At 34.5% G+C, this 20752-nt stretch overlaps 1 protein-coding gene across 1 annotated transcript; it reads right to left on the bottom strand.

Annotated features, from left to right (window-relative positions):
* Positions 1–2575: 2575 nt before the first annotated feature.
* On the bottom strand, positions 2576–3638 carry LOC145107634 (S-adenosyl-L-methionine-dependent methyltransferases superfamily protein). The gene has a single exon (XM_079044568.1). It carries the CDS (start codon positions 3583–3585, stop codon positions 2641–2643), a length of 945 nt encoding a protein of 314 aa, XP_078900694.1. The 5' UTR covers positions 3586–3638; the 3' UTR covers positions 2576–2640.
* Between the last annotated feature and the right edge of the window lie 17114 nt (positions 3639–20752).

Below are 20752 nucleotides of genomic sequence, written 5' to 3' on the forward strand. Positions count from 1 at the left end.
ACTTTATTAAAATAATAATTCACTAAGTTTGACTTTTATTTGATGGGTTTGACTTGAGTTGACTTTTACAATATTGAAAATAACGGGATGTTACATAATTAAACTTTCTTAATAACAACTTAACGTTATTAATCAATTATTTTAAATAAATTATTTTAATAAATTTTTAATTAAGATATTTTTTTTAGTTATATAAAATTATAATCGTTGATTTAAATAAATATATGAAATTATATCACCTTATAATATATATATATATATATATATATATATATATATATATATATATTAATTTTATTTTATTTTTTATTCTAATGTTATTAATTTAATGTAATGTAATTTGAGTGATAATTTTAAAATTTAAAATTTAAAATGGAGAATTAATAGGTTGACATTTGGCATGATAGGTGACATATAATATATATATATATATATATATATATATATATATATATATATATATATATATATATATATATATATATATATATATATATATATATATATATATATATAGGGAAGAGTTATTTGTAAAACAAAAAAACCCTAAAAAAACCCTAAAAATGCATAAAAATGCATAAAAAATACTTAGAGATCACAAAACTTTTTTTTGAATTTTTTTATGAAAAAATCGCAACTTTTTTAATAAAATCGCTGAAAAAAAATAAAAAATCAATTTTTTTTATATAAAAAAAGAGGTTTTTTTTTTCAAAAAAAAATTCAGCGATTTTGTATTAAAAGCAGTGATTTTTTCATAAAAAAATTCAAAAAAAAGTTTTGTGATCTCTAAGTATTTTTTTTATGCATTTTTATGATTTTTAGAGTTTTTTTTAAGGTTTTTTGTTTTCCATAGAACCTAAACCTATATATATATATATATATATATATATATATATATATATATATATATATATATATATATATATATATATATAATTTTATTTTATTTTTTATTCTAATGTTATTAATTTAATGTAATGTAATTTGAGTGATAATTTTAAAATTTAAAATTTAAAATGGAGAATTAATAGGTTGACATTTGGCATGATAGGTGACATATAATATTAATAAGGATTTCTAATATTATGAAATTTGTCAATAGAAAAATAAATTTATTCATTTATTAGAAAAGAAAGATTATGATTATATAGTTACTCTGTAACCCTTTTTAGATTATAAGAATTCATTTAAGGATCTAATATCGTGATATGGATACACTACCTTAGGAACTCTTGTGCCTATTATAATTATGTATTTTGATATCTTCTTTTGTGCGATACTTAAGTATAAGATTGATCGGATATTACATCTATTTTATGTTGGAATATCTTTCCTTTTAAATGATTGTAGAGGTAAGCATATATAGTTCCGTGTGGATACAAATGGTAGATTTAGACTGTGTTTGACGCGCCACAACTAGCTGATAAGCTTTTTCGAGCTTTTTTATGTTGTCGGCAAACCAAACAGTAGTTTATAAGCTAGCTTTTTAAAAAGCTAATTTTTTTTTGAAACGACAAATAATTATATATTTTTCTCATTTCTTTGGGATTGAAACCAAGATCTCTTAGTTAGTTGTTAGTTTAAACCTCCATGTTAGCTACTTAGACTAGTTTTTAATGAGCATTTTTAAAAAATTTCAAATATATCTCTTAATTAATTATAGAAACACATTCTCTTAAATGCTCTTTTATGTAATTTTACATCTTTCAGCTAGTTTTTCAGCTGGTTTTAACAAACGTCATTTTTTATCAGTTAATTTTTTATCTATCAGCTAGCTTTCTATTTATCAGCTAGATTTTCAGCTAACAGCTAACTTTTCATCCAGTACGCCAAACATATAAACATAGCCTTAGAATTATTCTAAAAAGTTATACCAAGTTTAATTACAAAATAAGTAAAAAGTTCGGTATATTTTTGTAGTTTTATAAATTATATATTTCAAAAAAGATTTATCAAATTACATAGGTATATCTTGGATACTTGGTTACATGGGTAAAATCCGTCTCTTGTAAAGAAACATATTTATCCGATTGCGTGTCTTGAAAGAATAATAGTAGACTAAGGTCCCGTTTGATAGTTTTTGGCTGGGAAAGTGTTGTCTGGTAAAGTGCTGTCTGGAAAAGTTTTCTGACCGGGAAAGAAACTATGCTGTTTGATTGTACATCTGATTGACTGTGCTGAATGATGAAAAAAAGTAATAATTCAAAAAAAATAAATTTAAAAAAAGTTATTTAAAAAAAATTAATAATCCAAGAAAAAAAGAAAGAGGCGGGGTTTGGTGCATAATTGTCTTTTCAGCCCATTCAGCCAGAAAGATATGATTTTAGGGCTTTCTGGGAAAGACATATCGTACCGGAAAAGACCATTTTTTTTGTGCAAATCAAACAGTCTTTCCGGTCCATTCAGCCGGAAAGATCTGTTTGGACCTGGAAATATGCGTATCAAACGGGACCTAAATATATCACACAACTTTTGCAAGATCATCAACACATGAAGCCAGATTTATGGGCTGGGTTTTGGGAGTGAGCATTCGCTGGAAGAGCCTAAATACAACATGAAAAGAAACCGATGGGTGTGTGTAGAATAATTTGTGATGCATTTCGTCGAACAGGTTACATGCAAAAAATATATCACCACTGATTAGACAACAATATAAGGATTCCACATATCAACATAAAACCTCAAAGATTTTGGTAAATTCTCCTTCCACAAATCCAAATCAGGCAACCCCCCTGTAACGGCAATTGAGCTATCGTCTTTCCTACTCCCAAGATTCAGAACACGAACCTCACCTGGAAACACCTTCTCCATGGCCTTCAATGTCTCCTCCATAATCACTTTCCCATCTCTCCTAGAATCCTCTGCTTCCACACAACTCCCTCCAACATTCACCATAATCCTCCCACCTTCCCTCAACTTCTTCTTCATCTTCATCCAAGTATCCGGGTCCTGTAGCTCCGGAATCAAACACCCTTTACTAAACAAATCAACCATCAACCCTGAAAACCCAGAATCAACATTAGCACTCAACGCATTGCCAACATAGATGAAAAGCCTATCTGGGTATTGCCTTTCGAGCTTAGCGAGTCCGAAATATTCTCTCCCAACACCAATCACCGCCGGGTCAAGTTCCCACCCATGGATTACGCCTTGAGGGTACAGCTCCAATATTAACTTGGCAGCAGACCCGGCTCCAAACCCGAGAATTCCCAAAGGTCCGGGAGGTAAAATGGGTGGAAATGTAGCGAAAACGTCGAAGTAGGTGCCGGTGAGTAGTTTGAGAAGGAAGGAGATGCTGTGAATGTTGCCGGGGGCATCTAATAACAGGAGTCTGGAGCCGGCGAAAGGGTGGTCGGACTTTCGGGAAACTTCGAGGACTCTGATGAAATTGTGCCTGGATTTGAACTGAGCTAGGGTTTTGACAAGGTTAATCGGAATTCCATCTTCGTGGGTTTTCGTGGTTCCATCGGATTTTTGGGATCTGAGTGTTAATGGTTTGAAGGTTTTAGGTTTAGATGATGAGGGATAGAGGGGAATTTGAAATATCGACGGTTGGAATTGGAGGGAAATTATACCTGCTGCCATTGTTGTCTTTCCTACCTCCACTCCACCGTCTCAGCGGCCTCTTTCATAATTTAATAAAGGGGCTGATTCTTCCGCGGAAGATTTTTATAATCCACTTAAATTTTAAGTTTAATGACAGTTATACCCTCATTTATCAAAGAGATTAGTTATAGCATGTTTATTATCGATATCCCTTACATAGGTCTAGAAGATATTTTCCCGCCTGCAATAGTGCAATTTCTATGTCTCCCTCGTATCTATGCATATCTAAGTTCATCGATAGGGGCGCTACTGCTACTCCTCCTTCCTCCTCCTTCGCAATGTTATTGCAAGATTAAGCTCAAGAACGACCCTACCAAGTTCATGGAGATAATTTATATTGCCGATGGTAAAATAAATCAAGTAAACGATCAAGTTCAAGCTTCTTTAATTTGAAGAAATCGGAGTTCATTTCGATAAGCTTATTGTAAATTGAAGAGGTTTATTCGTGTCGCAGAAATAATCCATTTTGTGGATTTGGAATTGGTAAGATTTTGGCAGTTGTAACGATGATTTCGATTCATAGGTGGTTGTGGATGGTAATGGTAACCGGTGATGGTTGGTGGTGCGAGACAGATGGGTAGGGATTGGTGAACCTGGGGTAGCCTGCAAGTATTCAAAGTGAACAAGAATCTCTGCCTGCAACAGAGAACACAATATGAGATCTGAGTAAGTTCTCTATTTTAATTTGTACTTAAGATGTTCATCGAAATAACAATCATGGAGGATATGGATGGATTTAGAGTTAACAGCTCTAACTTATAGAGTAAAAGTGATAGAGATTTCTTTCAAGATCTTCATGTGAAAAAGACAATGAAGAAACATTAAAACATAGAGCTATTAAGGGTGCGTTTAGTTGCAAAAAAATGAGCCGTTTTCCGGAAAAAATTTCCAAGAAAAATGAGAATTTTGAAAACGCGTTTAGTTCGTCTATTTTTCATGGAAAATGAAAATTTTCCGTTTTCTAAAATTACAAAGAAGTTGAAATTTTTTGAAAAACCAATAATTATTGTTTTCCATATTTTTCTAATTCCAAGATATTTCTAAAATATAAAGACACACTTAGGCCCCGTTTGATAGTTTCTGATTGAGAAAGTGCTGATTGGGAAATATATGTCTGAGTAATAAATTCTGACTGAGTAAGAAACAATGTTGTTTGATTGTACATCTGACTGAATGTGCTGACTGATACAAAATGACCATTTTACCCTAATGCTCTATATAATAATAATAATAATAATAATAATAATAACTAGTAAAGAACCCGCGGCTATGCCGCTTTTGGGGTAATATGGAAAAAATCGGCAAACTTTAAAAGATATGTGCTGAAATTGTAAATCACCATAAATAGGGAAGAAAGTCGACAACTCCTAAAATTAAATGTCAAAAGTGTACAACGAAAAAAAGGGACACTGGTGGAGAAAATCCAAAATGTTGTGGCAATAATATTAAAGTTGTTAACGTTGGGAAAATATGTTGGCAAAATTTTAAAGGAGGTTTTTTTGTGTTTTTTATGTTAAAATGTAAAACTTTTGACTACAAGGACAAAAAGTGTCAAATTCATTAAAGAATTGTGGCAAAAACACCAAAATGTAATACCTTTGAATATAAGGACTAAAAGTGTCAAAGTCATTAAAGATTTGTGACAAAAACCTTAAGGCACAAAAACTTAATCAAAAGGAAAAAAATGTAAAAATTTTGACTTTAGGGACTAAAAGTGTCAAGTTCAGCAAACTTATGTGGCAAAATCCTAAAGGCTAAAAGAATACTATTCCTAAGCTCCTTTGGATTTAATATATATAATAATAATAATAATAATCATAATAATAATAATAATAATAATAATAATAATAATAATAATAGTGTATACAAAAACTTCGAGCAGAATAGACTTTAAATATATTATTTTAGGGATTAAAACACAAAAAGCCATTTAGCTTGCTGGTAAACACCATTCCTTCTATAAGGGAGACCCGGGTTTGATTCTTGTTAGGGCCATATACACACAAATTTTTATCCAAGGGAAATGGTACTATTGGAAAGCCTTGCTTCCTTTCTCAGTCAGCTCTATGCCAACTTCTTTCTCGGCCAGACGCTACTTTCCGAGTCAGGCGCCTAAATTTTGCATATCAAACACTTTCAGCTGACCGAGTCAGCCAAAAATGTATGAGCTGACTTGGTCAGACACATATCAAACAGTGCCTTACCCCCACCTTAACACCCCTAACCCACCACACCCCTACCCACCCATTCCAAAGCCTACCCCCACATACACACACACCACCCCCACAAACACACACCTACCCCCAACCACCCCCTCCTCACACACACATAACCACACACACAACCACACTCACCCCCACAAACACACACACACACACCCATAAACAGACACCCCCCACACACACACACACCCACCCACCCCCATAACACAAACACACACCCAACACCACTAGTACAATCACCAACCTACCATCACCATCACCACCACCACTACCCCATCACCAGTATCACCACTGCCTCCGCCACCACCACCACTGCTTGTCATCACCACCACCACCGTCGCCATCATCGACACCACCACTGACCCTCGCCGCTGCCCCCACCCTACCACCGCTACCGTCTAAAAATAAAAACCGATAGAAATATACACATCTAAATGCGTTTTCTAATTTTCTAAAACTGATAATGAAAATGAATAAGTTTTAACTAAACACGTTTTCTAAATTTCCAATGAAAACTGAAAACGAAAAACAAAAACTGAAAAGGGAAAACGAAAAATGGAAAATGAAAATTGTTTTTCCGTAATTAAACGCAACCTAAATGACTATCCAGAAATCTTCTATTAGAGAGATGCATACTCAAAAAATATATTAATGTTAAGAATCTCATGCTTGTTGACAGAATGAATCTTTTAGAGATGCTTGTTAAGATACATACACAGGGACCTAATATAATCAAACACATACATAGGGAATCATACGCTCTGAACAGATCATCAACTGTGAAAATTATCGTTAGAATTAATTGAACGGATATTAGACATTTGCACAAGAAAAAGAATCGGAGATCTGCAGGCTTGGAGCAACGAAGAAGGAGGAAGGAAGGAAGAAGGATTTCATCGTCGACATCTTTTGGAAACATGGGATATTTCTCTTTCTTTAATTTTTTCAAATTTAAATGAGGGCATAACTGTCCTTTTACTATAAAAATCTGTGGAGGGATAAAAAAAGTCGTGGAAGAATCACTTCCCTTAAATAAAGGATATCGTAGTAAATAATTTTATTTTTTATTTTATATATTTTTTGTCTCATATATTTCACTTGTATTCAAGTTTAATTCAATGAGGGAAATGAAAACAAATGAGTCGAAGTGAAAATAGAATAAAAGAATATGTTGTTCCCAAGTTTCATTAGAGAGGAGGGAGTCATTCCCTCCCAACCATTCAACCCATTACCATATTAGTTTTTCCTTTTTTTTTCTTCATCTTTTCAAACCCACAGCACACGAAAACCCTATCTTTTTCAACACACTTAATTAAAAAAAATACAAAAAACAAAGGTACAAGTCTTAATTAGAAATAGAGCTACCGCTGGTACCTCCAAGATACCACTCCCTCTTCAGTAGGTTGGGAGTGGTGGGTTGTTTAATTGGTTTCACTAACCCGCTTCATATTTTCTCTTTACTTTCTTTCTATCTTTTTCTTTTATACCATATGTTTTAAGACTTGTACTTTAGTTGTTTTGTATTTTTTTAATGGAGTGAGTTGAGTGGGTTGAAAAAAATAGGATTTACATGTGTTCTGGGTTGAGAAAGATGAAGAAAAAAGAGAGAAAAAAACTTATGTGGAAGTGGGTTGGGAGAGAAAAAAACCTAAGGGAGGAGGGAGTCATTCCCTCCCAACCCACTTTCACATCAGTTTTTTTTTCTCTTTTTTTTTTCATCTTTTTCAACCCACAACACATGAAAATCCTATATTTTTCAATCCACTCAACCCACTCAATTAAAAAAATACAAAACATCAAAGATACAAGTCTTAAAACACATGGTACAAGAGAAAACAAGAGAGAGAAAATAGGGAGAGAGGATAAAGTTGGTTAGTAAAACCAATTAAACAACCCACAACTCCCGACCCTCCCAACCCACTCAAGAGGGAGTGGTATCTTGGAGGTACCAGCGATAGCTCTATTGCTAATTAAGACTTGTATTTTAGTTTTTTTTTGTATTTTTTTAATTGAGTGGGTTGAAAAAGATAGAGTTTCGTGTGTTGTGGGTTGGGAAAGATAAAAAAAAGAAAAAAACTGTTGTGGTAGTGGATTGAGTGGGTTGGGAGGGAATGACTCCATACTCCCTTAAATGAAGAAAATATGAAAGGAAGCGGAAGGAAATGAAATGATCATTTTCCCTCCTAACTTTCCTTCCGATTTGGAAAGAAATAATAAAATGTTTAGTTTTCCTTTCATTTCTCTCCAATTCAGGAACACAAAATACAAATTTATTTTATTTTATTTTTTCTTCTTTTCTCTCCTTATTTTCTTTGCTAAAACTCGGGAACTAGGCGTTTAAGAATCCCAATTTGCTAACATTTAAAATCTACATTATCTTCTTCCATATTAAATTTTTACTAACTTTTATTTTAGTGATTATTTTTTTTCAAATTTTTTTTATAAGGTTGAAATTAAGTAAAAAACCGTAAATTTGGTCACTATAGTTTACCACATCTTTTTTTTTTGACAAAACTTCAAAAATGGTCCCTGTGGTTTCCGAAAATATCAAGTTTAGTCCCTAAGTTCAAAAAACCTCACGGATCGTTCCTGTGGTTTCAAAACTTTTAACATTTGGTCCTTCAGGCTCACACCGTTAAATTTTGGCCGTTAAGTAAAGGGCATTTCTGTCTTTTCACTACACAGGGACTATTTATGAAGTTTTGCCTTATTTATAAAAAAATATGTATTTAATATTAAAGGTCTCTCTCTCTCTCTCTCTCTCTCTTTCTCTCTCTCTCTCTCGTTTTCTTTTCCGTCTCATGAACATCACAAGGAAACCAAATATCCACCCACTGCTATTTCCCTCTCGTTCGTATCTCACCGGCCGACCAAATTCAGGATTATATTGAATGATCAATGATAATCGGACTCGACCAAACTAAATTAATTGGTTGATTTTGGTGCTGAGAGAAGGTAATTTTGCTTAAAAACCAAAAGTTTAAGTCGATGATTTCCCTCTCGTTCTGTATTCAAGTTTGATTATGCAGGAGGTAAACATCCTCTTGCGTCTTCTTCGTTCTCAGGTTATCGCACCAGAGAAAAAAAAAACCGATTTTCGTGGCTTTGAATGTGGAACTCGACTGGAGTTTATTATTTACGAAGGGTTTAGGAGGACTTATGGTGGTGGAGTAGCAGCAGCCGCACAGGTGGTGATGGCGGTGATTTGGAACAACGATGGGGTGGCAGGAGGCCACTCTGGTGGTCTTCTGATGCCCTGTTCTTGCTTCCTTCGACTGTATTCAATGAAGGGAGTGTGGAGAAGGTCACTAAGTAGCTTAGGGGTGGGCAGGGACAGGATCCCCCTGATAGCTGTTGTGATCCATTGAAATCAGTGATAAAAATCCAATCCAGAGTGCTTGTGTAGTATGATAAGCAATCAAGGTACTAAAAATGTTGAGAATGCTGGTATCAATGTCACTAAGGCCCAAGAATTACCAGCAAGATGTGGTCAACGTGTCAACTCGATCTCATGCATCACCTCTACCTCTAAGACTACTCCAGGTATCACGATCGGATCGATCATACATTCTCCGGCCTTTTTCTATCTTTCTTGTTTCTCTTCAGCAATCTTATAATCTTCATGTGTGTTTCAGGTACAAGTGATTCCTAAAGCTTAGATAATTCCATGGTCTACTTATTGTACCCGTTGATGCTAATCGCAGCTGTATATGCTTGATCCGTTTTATTTTATTTTTTTGTTGCATGATTAAACTGAATGTACACAGGAGGTGGCGTTAGGCAGTAGGAGGCTGCTTCGGTGGCCTTCTGCTTCTTCTTTCTTGCTTAAAATTGCTAGTGAAAACAAATGGGATGAGGGAGAGAGCTGTGGTGATCGAAAACAGCAACAACAAAGGGTTGGGGATGTGCTCTCCGGTGGTAGCAGTGAAGGGTGGGGTGGTGGCAGTTTGGTGGCAGTAAGGTGGATGCCACCTCTTCCTTCCTTTTTCTAGGCAGAAACAGATGAGAGGGAGATTTGAGGTGGTGTTTGGGGTGACGTTTTTGATCAGAAGAGGGAGGTATAAGGGTGGTTTTGGGTGGTGGGTTATGGTGGTTTCTTGGTTGGAGAGAGAGAGAGAGAGACAGAGAGAGAGAGAGATGGGTGGGTGGGTGAGCCCCCTTTATATTAAACATATATATATATATATATATATATATATATATATATATATATATATATTAAATAAGACAAAACTTCATAAATGGTCCCTGTAGTAGTGAAATGACCGAAATGCCCTTCACTTAACGGCCAAAAGCTAACGGAGTTAACGAAAAGGACCATTTGTTAAAATTTTTGAAACCACAGGGACGATCCATGAGGTTTTTTGAACTTAAGGACTAAACTTGATATTTTCGGAAACCACAGGGACCATTTTTAAAGTTTTGTCTTTTTTTTTGCGGTTTTGGTATGTGTTTCTAAAGTTGCAAATGTTGTCTTTTAGCATATTTTACATCTCATCTGTCTCACTTACTCTCTCTCTCTCTCTCTCTCTTAATATATTACACCCATCCGTGAAGAATCCTAGTTCATCACCCTCATCTATTTTGCTTAAGTATTTTCTCTCGTTCTAATTCAATCTCACGATCTTCAAACTGACCAGTATACTAATTTGAGATGGCCTCTTCATCTAATCAAAGGTATTACACCCATGAAGGCTGCTGTCAAGCATCCACCATGTCGTAGTGAAGAGGTTGTCATGACATAGTGAGGGTGACGAAGAATGGGTCACAATTGATGGGTTTTGATAACTAAAAACGATCTTATTTATAAAACATATTTAAGAATGGCAAACAGAAGACATTAAAAATAATTAGTTTATTTTTAAATCATTTTAACAAAACCACCAAGAGGATCCAAATACATGAACTAGAAAGATAATAACAACCATAGGATATTTAAGAGATAAACTTTGAAGCCTTTGATCCCACTTGGAATTGGAGAGTTGATGAAGATAGCAGAAATTCAAGAATAGAATTTCTCTATAATGTATCCACCATCAAGAGTAAGGCACTTGAAATGCTAGTTCCCATATTATATAAAGTAATTCTTAAGCCTTTAAGTGCTTACCATAATCAAGCACCAACGGAGAAGCAATTTAAGTCACCAAAAGTTGCAACAAGTCTTCAAAAGAAAGCAAGAATGAAGCATGTAGAACATGATACAGTTTTGGGTGAAAGAAAAAGGAAGAAGAGACTAAAGACTAGCTTCAAAATGCAAGCTCCGTGCATTCTTTTTATAGTCCATGTAAAGAAAAAGAAACACCATATAATAATCTAAAGTAATCACTAGTTTTTAGAGGCATGGGGGACAAATGAGGGAGGTTGACAAGCAACCTCTCATGCTTCATCATATGATGGACAAGGAGACAAAAATCAATTGCTAGTTACTTTAACCTAATAAAGGTAACTAATGGTAACTAACTAGTAAATCTAAAGTTAGCCAAAGTGTCCAAAACTTTGTACATGACTTATTAAATTATATTATATGATATAATAACTAGTTATACTCACTTTAATTATTATACAAAAACAATAATTATTTCCTAATTAAATACAAGAGTTGATCTTATTTATTAATAATCATATTAATAATAAATATTCAAAATGTGTCAACTTGATAAAGGTGTGACCCTATATGATCATATGTTATTAGCAATATTAACTTGATAAATGTGTGAACCTATATGATCACATGTTATTAGCAATATCATTCAATAATGATTCTTGAGCATATAGATCCAAGAAAAATCTCGTCGTAAGTGGTAGGCAATGTACTTTCTCACGACATGGTATTATGGGGTACCGCGGCGTGTTGGTGAAAGTAGATTGTTGTGGGTGAAAGGCATCGTAGCTCGGCCAGAGGCTGACTATAGCCAACTTACGTACACCACAACGTGGTAAACATATGATCGTGACTCTGTTACGAGGCTAGAGAATAGAATTAAATGAGTTACATGCTCATTCTCGGACCAAAACTCTCCCAAATCGTTTGAGAGATGGGGGGGGGGGATTTTGGCACCAAGATGATGCCAAAGGAAGCTAGATATGGTGGATTGCTATGATTATCATCCTCTCTCCATTAAGGTAAAGATTTCTCCATTTTATCAAGCTTTGAGCTTTAATGGTGAATGTGTTAATTTAGTTAAATTTGTTGAACTGATCAACCTATAGCTTAATTATGATGTAGATGAGAGTGTTTACAAGCTTTAATCAAGCTTGGGAAGTGATTTACATGGTGAAATCAACCCATTGAGAGTTAGGATTTGGAACCCTAACTAGTGAGGTTATGATTGATGCATTAGATGTTAGATAATAATGAATTAGATAGTATAGGATGCTTATTTCATTGGCTGGGTTAGATTTAGAAGTATAAAATGAGAAGGTAGAATATTGATCCCTTGAGTGGTCATTTTAACAAGAGAGTCATTAAGATCTTAATAGGCCAAGACAAGTGTTAAAAAACTTGATATGTTCTATGAATAGGTCTTGAGCAAAGAAGATGGATCAAGATGCATCAACGAAAGAATGGAGCCAAGGAGCAGTTAGTCTTCACTAACTAACAAGGTGAGTTATAACTCGCACTCTCTCTTTTCATAATGTTTACATATTTATATGTATGTATGTATGTATGTATGTATGTATGTATGTATGTATGTATGCTATGGTAAGTTGTAGGTGTTATATTAAAATCATGTATTTGAGCATCTTTAAATACCTAGAAGATGATAGATGGGGGTAGATCATGAATATACATCTAAAAGCATATATCCGAGCATGTACATATATTTAGAATATATAAGAGATTATACGTTTAACATCATGTATCTGAGCATGTACGTATAAATAGAGCATGTATGTATGAGTAGAGGCAAATGGTATTGTGAGTAATACCTACAAGATGTAGATGAGGAAAAAGTAGGATTATACGTACTATAATCCTATGTATGAAAGTATGTATGGTTAGAAGAGAAGGGTATAATGTTAGGTACCTAAGAGTTGTTAGAAGAAGATAGATATTAAGTGATTAATGAGTTTAGTACTAGATGAGTAGTAGAAGATCTCTTGAGGAGATAAAGAGATAGAATGTTCATGGGACAAGTGCTATATGATGAGTCACATAAAAAAGTTAGAGAAGTGTATAAAGATGATTCCATCGGGAATGGGACAAAGATTCATTCGGGAATAAAGAGTATGATTCCTCCAAGAATAAAGAGTGTGATTCCTACGAGAAAAGGAGTATGATCCCCTTGGGGATGTAGATAGATAATTCTTGCAGAAATGAGATTGTGTATGGTTAAAGAAGATAAAAGAAAGGTCCCATGAGTGGGAAAAGCTAAGAGAGTTATTTAAAAGAACTTAAATATAATTCGTCAGGGGTTAAGAGTAAGGAATCTGTGAGGGATTCAAAAGAAGAAGAATGTCTAAGGATTCGTGAGGGATCTTAGTGAAGGGACTAAGTCTGGATGAGCGTACACGGTAATGTTAGAGTTATGTTGTCCCCTACATGATAGATGAAGCTATCATGTGAGATTGGACCATTTGGGTCTGATGAGAATAGAATGATGAAGCATGAGAAGTTGAGAATAGAGAGATGAAGTGTGAGCAGAATATGGGACAGGCATGCAAAGAGTAAGAGATATGTGAAGAGCAGAGTAAGAATATGAGAAGGGTATGCATAGAGTATGAGAAGAACAAATAGAGTATGAGATGTGATGAGTGTAAGGGACAAGAAATAAAATGCAAGAAGAAGAGTATGAGAGATAAAGAAAGAGTAGGTAGAGTATGTATAGAGCATTAGACGAGCCTGAGAAGAGGCTAAGAAAGTGCATGAGATGAGAGGGCAAGATTAGAATGGAAGAGAATGTAAAGAAGAAGAGTAGTTGAGTAAGCTAACAGAAAGAAGAGATTAGATTTATAGAGTATGAGAATGAAGAAAAGAGAATGTTAGAATGTGTAAGAAAGAAAGATAATAAGAAGATGACGATGATTTAAATGAAAACAGATAGAATATATGTCACACCCCCAAACCAGAATGGCGGAAACATTCGGGGGCGGAGGACGTCATGTACAGTATCATAACAATGCACAGTAGTAAAACAAGCAACAACATCATCCATTGCATTAGTAATATAATTTAATACAAGTGTGTTCTGTGTAAAGTTTGAAAGAAACCGAATATGAATCAAAATAAAAGATGAGTCTTGAAAATGCTCCGTCCTCTCAAAACCTGGTCATCGATACCTGTCTACTGGTGACCTGAGAATACAAGTTATTTTGAAAGAGTAGATCAACATTTAAGCTGCTGAGTGTTGGGTTTTGAGCATTCTAACACTTTCTAAGTGTACATGCAACCCTATTAAACCTTGGATCTATGTTTGTCTAAGATACATGAAAAATATTATTTTCCAAGGTTTATAACCTATCTAGCATGGCATGGGGTACTTTTAACCATAAAAGAACTAGATGAATTACATACCTTTTGTTGATTGTTGATTCCTTGGAGTTTGAGAGCCAAGCACCAATAATGTGAATGCCTAAAATGGAAATCACAAATCACCACAAACTTGGAAAATGTATGAGAGAGTATACTAACTCTTGATTTTGGCCACCACACTTACACACACACTTAGGGTGTTATTTCATGCAACATGAGCTTGTTTATATAGTGTGCATGGTTAGGGTGAAACCCTAATAACCCATGTCTTTTCCTTTCCAAGGATCCATGGGTTAAAAGCTCCATGGATCATCCATGGACTTCCACATAAGCTTAGCCCATTAACAAATGAGTATTAGCCCACACCATATAAATATAATAGCCCATGATTTAATTAGTCTTCCTTTTAATCACTAAATTAATTCATAATTAATTCAAGATTAAAACTAATTAAATAACATGACTTTATATTAATATATTATAACTTATAATATATTAATAAATCGTAAGTATACAATTCTCATAAAATTATCCATAAACAGTTTGGGTGAAGTGCAACCCAAATGGACCATGCCGGGTCGGGTCAAGTATATACCAAATAAGTTATGGACTTAGACACCTTATCCAATAGTCTCCCACTTGGATAAGTCTAATAACTGTATTTGCGTATGTTACTTCAGGAACCAACCAGCAATCGTAGCTCTCGAAAACTCTGTTGAACTATGAAGCGCCATTTTAGATAAGTGATCATATAATCCTCTGTTCTCATGATATCAGCCGGACAAATACATGGAACAACGTCGTACTTATTGTCCAACAGTTTGTTTCCCGATTTCCGATTTGTTTGACAAAGAACTAAATTGAACACATCAATTAGGTTCTGACCGGGCCCGGTACATAGGTCAAAACAAAATCATCGAGGGGCCCAGATATCGCTTCTAATCCTCCAAGGACTAGAAGGAACAGATAAACTTCGACTCATATACTTGTTTCTACTACTTGTTGAATTATACACAAAGGCACGTTTTATAACATCAAGTTACTGATGCGTTTACGTGCAATCAATGCACAACCAACTCATAGGTAACAACTCATATCTCTAGGTTTGAAGACTTATATGATATTACCATCTCACGATCACTCGAGATAAATTCCATGAAGTGATACAAGTGAGCGTGGGTTAATTCCAATACTCATAACTTATGAGTACTCATGAATGTTGTAGCAACCATTGCTATGTCTAAACACGTTTAGCCATCTACAAACTCGATTCATGACAGTCTTAATTCATACCTACTTCCAACATATGAACGACTGTGGAGTGTTTAAATAACTTAGTCATTGAAAAAGAATAACCTAGCTATTCTGGAAGTCAAAACATGCAAAGTGAAACACAATAATAATCGAATCCAATATGGTCTCAGAACCCTTTTGAATATAAATAAAACCACCTTTTATTTATCACCATATTGATTACACATTATTCATTGTATAATGTTTCAAATAATCAACTTAATACTTGAACAAAAACAACAGTCGTCCCATGCTCCTAGCATGTACACTTTGTTTTTCTAAACAATAGTTATGCCATACTCCAAGTATGCACACTATGTTTGTCTATGATCTTTACTTTGTGAAATAGATCAATTGAACATGATTCCAATGATGCTCATTTCACATTCCCAAATCCTTATTGTAAATGTAAGAATTCCTAATTCCTACCATTTACCAAAAACTGTTAGATTTAAAATTATATGCACTGATCCTCTCGTAATGGTTATGCACAAGGTCACCAAAACCTTGTCATCAGTCATTACAGAGGATTCCAAAGGAGATCAACTCTATGGAAACGAACTCTCATATTCAAAGTACATTGCTTTGAACATCCTTCTTGCATAAAAGTTTCTAACTTTCTCATAGATTCTTAATATCCAACTCCCAATATGGAAAATTTCCATATTCCTATTTTGATTATCATATCTGAACAAGAGCTACCTCTTTTCAGAATATATCCATATGGTCCTTCCAAAATTTAACACTATACTTCCAACTGTCCCTGAGCAACCAATCTTTGGTGAGCCTTAGATAGTCCTCGACAATTGCTTAATCATTTTAGTCTTATCCAATTCTAGACTTTTCCCTTCTTAATGCTCTAAGCATTTGGAAAATTTAGAAAGGAGGAATACTATAGCACATGTGACCGATCCTATACCCGAAGCATATGGGACACGATTCACGATGTCTCACATAAAGACCTGATACTGGATCAGTCTTTTGCTACAATATTTTTTTATTTTCCATGTTTTCAAAAATCGACTATGAAGAGGGATGTCGTGATCATAATCGAATTTGAGAACACAATATATATAGAATTTCCTTATGTTGAACCATTCCAACATAAAATTCATATATATATCCTTGACTAAAGATGATTAAAACTCAATCTAAGCTTTTAGAATTGAAATGAAGTATAATTTCCTCTCCCTTAATTATAGCAAAACAACTTTTTCAACCCCTACAACTTTACGAATTGAAACTTTTGTTTTTCTATAATTAACATTGCTAACTTGCAACACTAAACATAATAATCATGCTTCCACTAACATGATGATTATCAGCATAACACTTATGCTCCCACTAGCTCTGACATATTTCCAGAAATCAGCTGGACTTCTGAAATTTAGATTCGTACACCCTTTCTTAGATAGCTCACATGTGTGTCTAAACAATTTCCAGAACTATGAAAAGGGATGCCGTAATCATAGTCTTAATTGTTTAGACCTTTGCCATTTCTCACAAGTCCAAGTTAGTGTGCCGGTTAACCACACCCGCTCCACTAACGACTTTGAGAATGCAAACATCACAATTGCTATCTACTTAAAATCTTCTTAGTGAAAGCATTTCCTCACCATCATTTTCATAAATCGGAGAGAAACCTTATGACACTTAGATTTTATGGTGTATGAGTTCCTATCCATGTGAATTTGTCAAAACCATAATCACAAGACAAGGTTAGTAACAAATTCAGCCTTACATGGATTGAACTTGTTCAATCTTAATTTCTTGTCATCTGGTAGCACAAGGCCCACCAATGCTTCCAAGCTGTTATGCACACAGTTTAGAACTAACAGAACTCATATGCATAGTCAACTTAATAGGAACAGACACAGAAACAAGAATTATGTCAACTTAATAGGTTGCAAACCTTAAGTCGTGTGCTAGTGATAAAACTCAGGTTTTACTCTTGATTAAATCTTGAAATCCTTTCAGGATCTTTAAGACTCCCACTGTCCTCTTGACATATAAGTTTCCCTAGTCAAGAACCATTCCTTGACAAAACAAATATTCAAGGGATAGTGCAGATTCTTATCAAGATAAACACTTCACACAATTGGTCTTAGTTGGTCTTTGTCTTATCCAAGACATCACAACTTACCAATTTCAAATGTACAGGAGTAGAAAACATTTTACACTACATTTGATAAGTGTTTTAAACCTTACTTTATGTCACTCAATGTTACAATCTTGGATTATGACTCTAAGAGTTGTTTTGGAACGAAGTATGATCCATCTTCTTGATTTTAACCAATATGATCCAACAATTCATGACCCCTCATCTTAGTCATAACAATGCACTAAGATGTCCTTAGAGTATGAATTTGTGATATGGTTTCATAATCATTAAGATGATCATAAAAAACATGTATGATCCATCTTTTTGATTTTAACCATTCCAACAATTCATGACCCCTCATCTTAGTCATAACAATGCACTAAGATGTCCTTAGAGTATGAATTTGTGATATGGTTTCATAATCATTAAGATGATCATAAAAACATGATACTAAAGTACTCTCCCATCTTTTCAGATTTGAGAAACTTTTATCTTTCTGCCAAATTTGATTCTTCTCATCCGTTCTGCCATACATTGAAACTTTTCCAATGTTACAGAATTATACTTAACCTTATAAGTATAACCATATTTACTAATCTTTAGTAAATCATGACGAATTGATCTTTGTGGTGGACCTTGACCAGCACACACCCAGTGTACCTAATTCCTTAGTCCTTCAATTGACTCACATATGCATGTGATCAATGAATTAGTCTCAATTTTACAAAGATGAAAATTCTCATTCATCATACAATACAACTTGTATGATTCCAAGTTTCTGTCTAACTGAAGCTTGGGTGATGAGAACCTTTCCTCATTTGGTAAATTCAGACACTACCACATATGAGAGAATCAAACTCATATTTCCAATATTGCTAGAAACATACAAACATCAATTTTCCATAAATGCCATTGTAAGGGGATATAATATAAAATAAACTAAACAAAACTTTTATTTCTTTATTAAAATGCGGAAAAATATTCCTTACAATGCAACTTTAAATGAAAACTATGCTATTACATATTTCTTAGCAATCTATCATAACTTTTAAGTAGTGGCTCAAAAATCCGATCCTCGAACCATGCGATAGAAATCCATCTTCGTGATCAGATTCAACACACTCTTCTTTTAACCTTCCTTTTGCTCGATCCTGCTAAACATCAAAATGCAACCTAGTCACATCATGTAATAAGAATCAACAATTAGGAACTTTAACAAAGTTAGATAGTGGACTTACCTGAAGCCGAGTCAAACATTTTGTCTCTACTTGCTTTCAGATATTTCAGGTATTCAGGGCAGCTTCGCTTCCAATGTCCCTTCTCATGACAATAAAAACATATAGACTCTTTGGGAATGATACACGAGACAATCACAGACTTAGCCTTTCCCTTTCCCTTTACCTTTTGGTCAACCGGGTTGACCAAGGCCGATCCCCTTCCATTGGGACGAGAAAGCTTTTCTGGACTTCCAATGTTACCATTGTCCATGTCCATGGAAATTTGAGAAATAGATTTTCCATCAATATTTGCTTGACCATTGCGCCAAATCATTGCTGATTCAGCAGCAACAAGCAAATAAGAAAGATCTATTAGGGTTATGTCAGGATCTGTCATATGGTAGTCTTTAATAAACTCACTATATGACTCAGGAAGTGACTGAAGAACCCAGTCAACAGCGAACTTCCTTGTAATAACAGCACCCAACATTCTCAACCTGTCTATGTGTGACTTCATTCCTAAGACATGAGTGCACACAGGTCTTCCATCTTTATGTTTCATTTCTAGTAGAGCTTGAGTGATCTTGAACCTTTCAAGTCTTTGGGCTTGTGGGTCAGGGAGAATAAATGGAGGAGGTGGGGGGAGTGAAGCATGATGTTGAGGGACATCATCTTCAAGAGGAAAGATTGTTTCAAGCGATTTGGGAAGATCATAGTTGTCTGAACCAGACATCTACAATGGGAGAAAATCAAGTTAGTTGATTCAAGTCCTTAATATAACACCCAATATGAAATATTAAGGCTAGGACCCAACACAATATTTTATAACTTGGAAGAGGGATGCCGTAATCCAAGCTATAAAATATTTGAAGGTAGGTGAATGACGATTCACCAATTTCCACCATGAAAAACGAAATAATTTATTAGGTTTTAATTGGATTTGAAACTCCTAGATCTTTTGAGATTCATTGAACTTTTCAATGGCATGTTTCAATCTCGATTGTGCCCTTCAGGTTTTGTGACTGGGATGCCGAGGATCACAAAACAAGGTGTGAATAACCATGCAAACTCACTTGGTACCCTTAATATTATCACCTAATCGATGTGTCGGTTAACCACACACGCTCCACCGATCTATGATAAACATTAAGTCACCCTTCGTGATCCTTACTAGTCCAAGTTAGTGTGCCGGTTAACCACACACGCTCCACCAACGACTTGGTAAGGTACAAAGTGTGAATTTCATGGGTTAGCACCATATTCACATTTTCCTAAAGTAACTAAGATTGGGAATTTATAAAAGGTTTAGTTACTTTATAATATTCATCATACTTTTAATGAGAATTTATAAGTCCTTGTCCTACCCGTTCGGCTAACGACCCTCCACCAGTCAAGCAAGCGGTGGGTGAGAGTGGACACCCATTAAGTTGCCATTTTATAGGCAACAACCTTATACCCCCCTTATAGACCGGCTTCGTGAATGAGGCCTACTAACGGTAAAACGACTTGATCTTATACATATATATAATAATTAACCATTAATGTTATAAATAGTATAAGGGTTGAATTTTAACTTTTAAAACTCTAAGGGTTTGGAATTAAAGTTTATTAAAGTGTGTGAAACTTTACAAATTCCAAAACTTGAGGGCAAGTTTTGTAACTATCCAAAACTTTTCATTTCATAACTTATGAATTAAAGGTTCATAAAAATGAAGACTCTTCATTTTATGTAACTCCTGTGTTTTAAGTGTGTGTTTAAAAGAAGTGACCTTTGGATATCCATAACTTGAGGACAAATTATGGACTCCATTAAAACACATAAATGATCAAGAATTAATCC

Source organism: Lactuca virosa, chromosome 4, assembly GCF_052849685.1.
Source record: "Lactuca virosa cultivar CGN04683 chromosome 4, Lactuca_virosa_CGN04683_v6, whole genome shotgun sequence".
NCBI classification, from domain to species: domain Eukaryota; kingdom Viridiplantae; phylum Streptophyta; class Magnoliopsida; order Asterales; family Asteraceae; genus Lactuca; species Lactuca virosa.

Bases quoted from the DNA above. Each gene is read 5' to 3' on its own strand.
- LOC145107634 (XM_079044568.1), bottom strand. From the start codon at position 3,585: ATGGCAGCAGGTATAATTTCCCTCCAATTCCAACCGTCGATATTTCAA.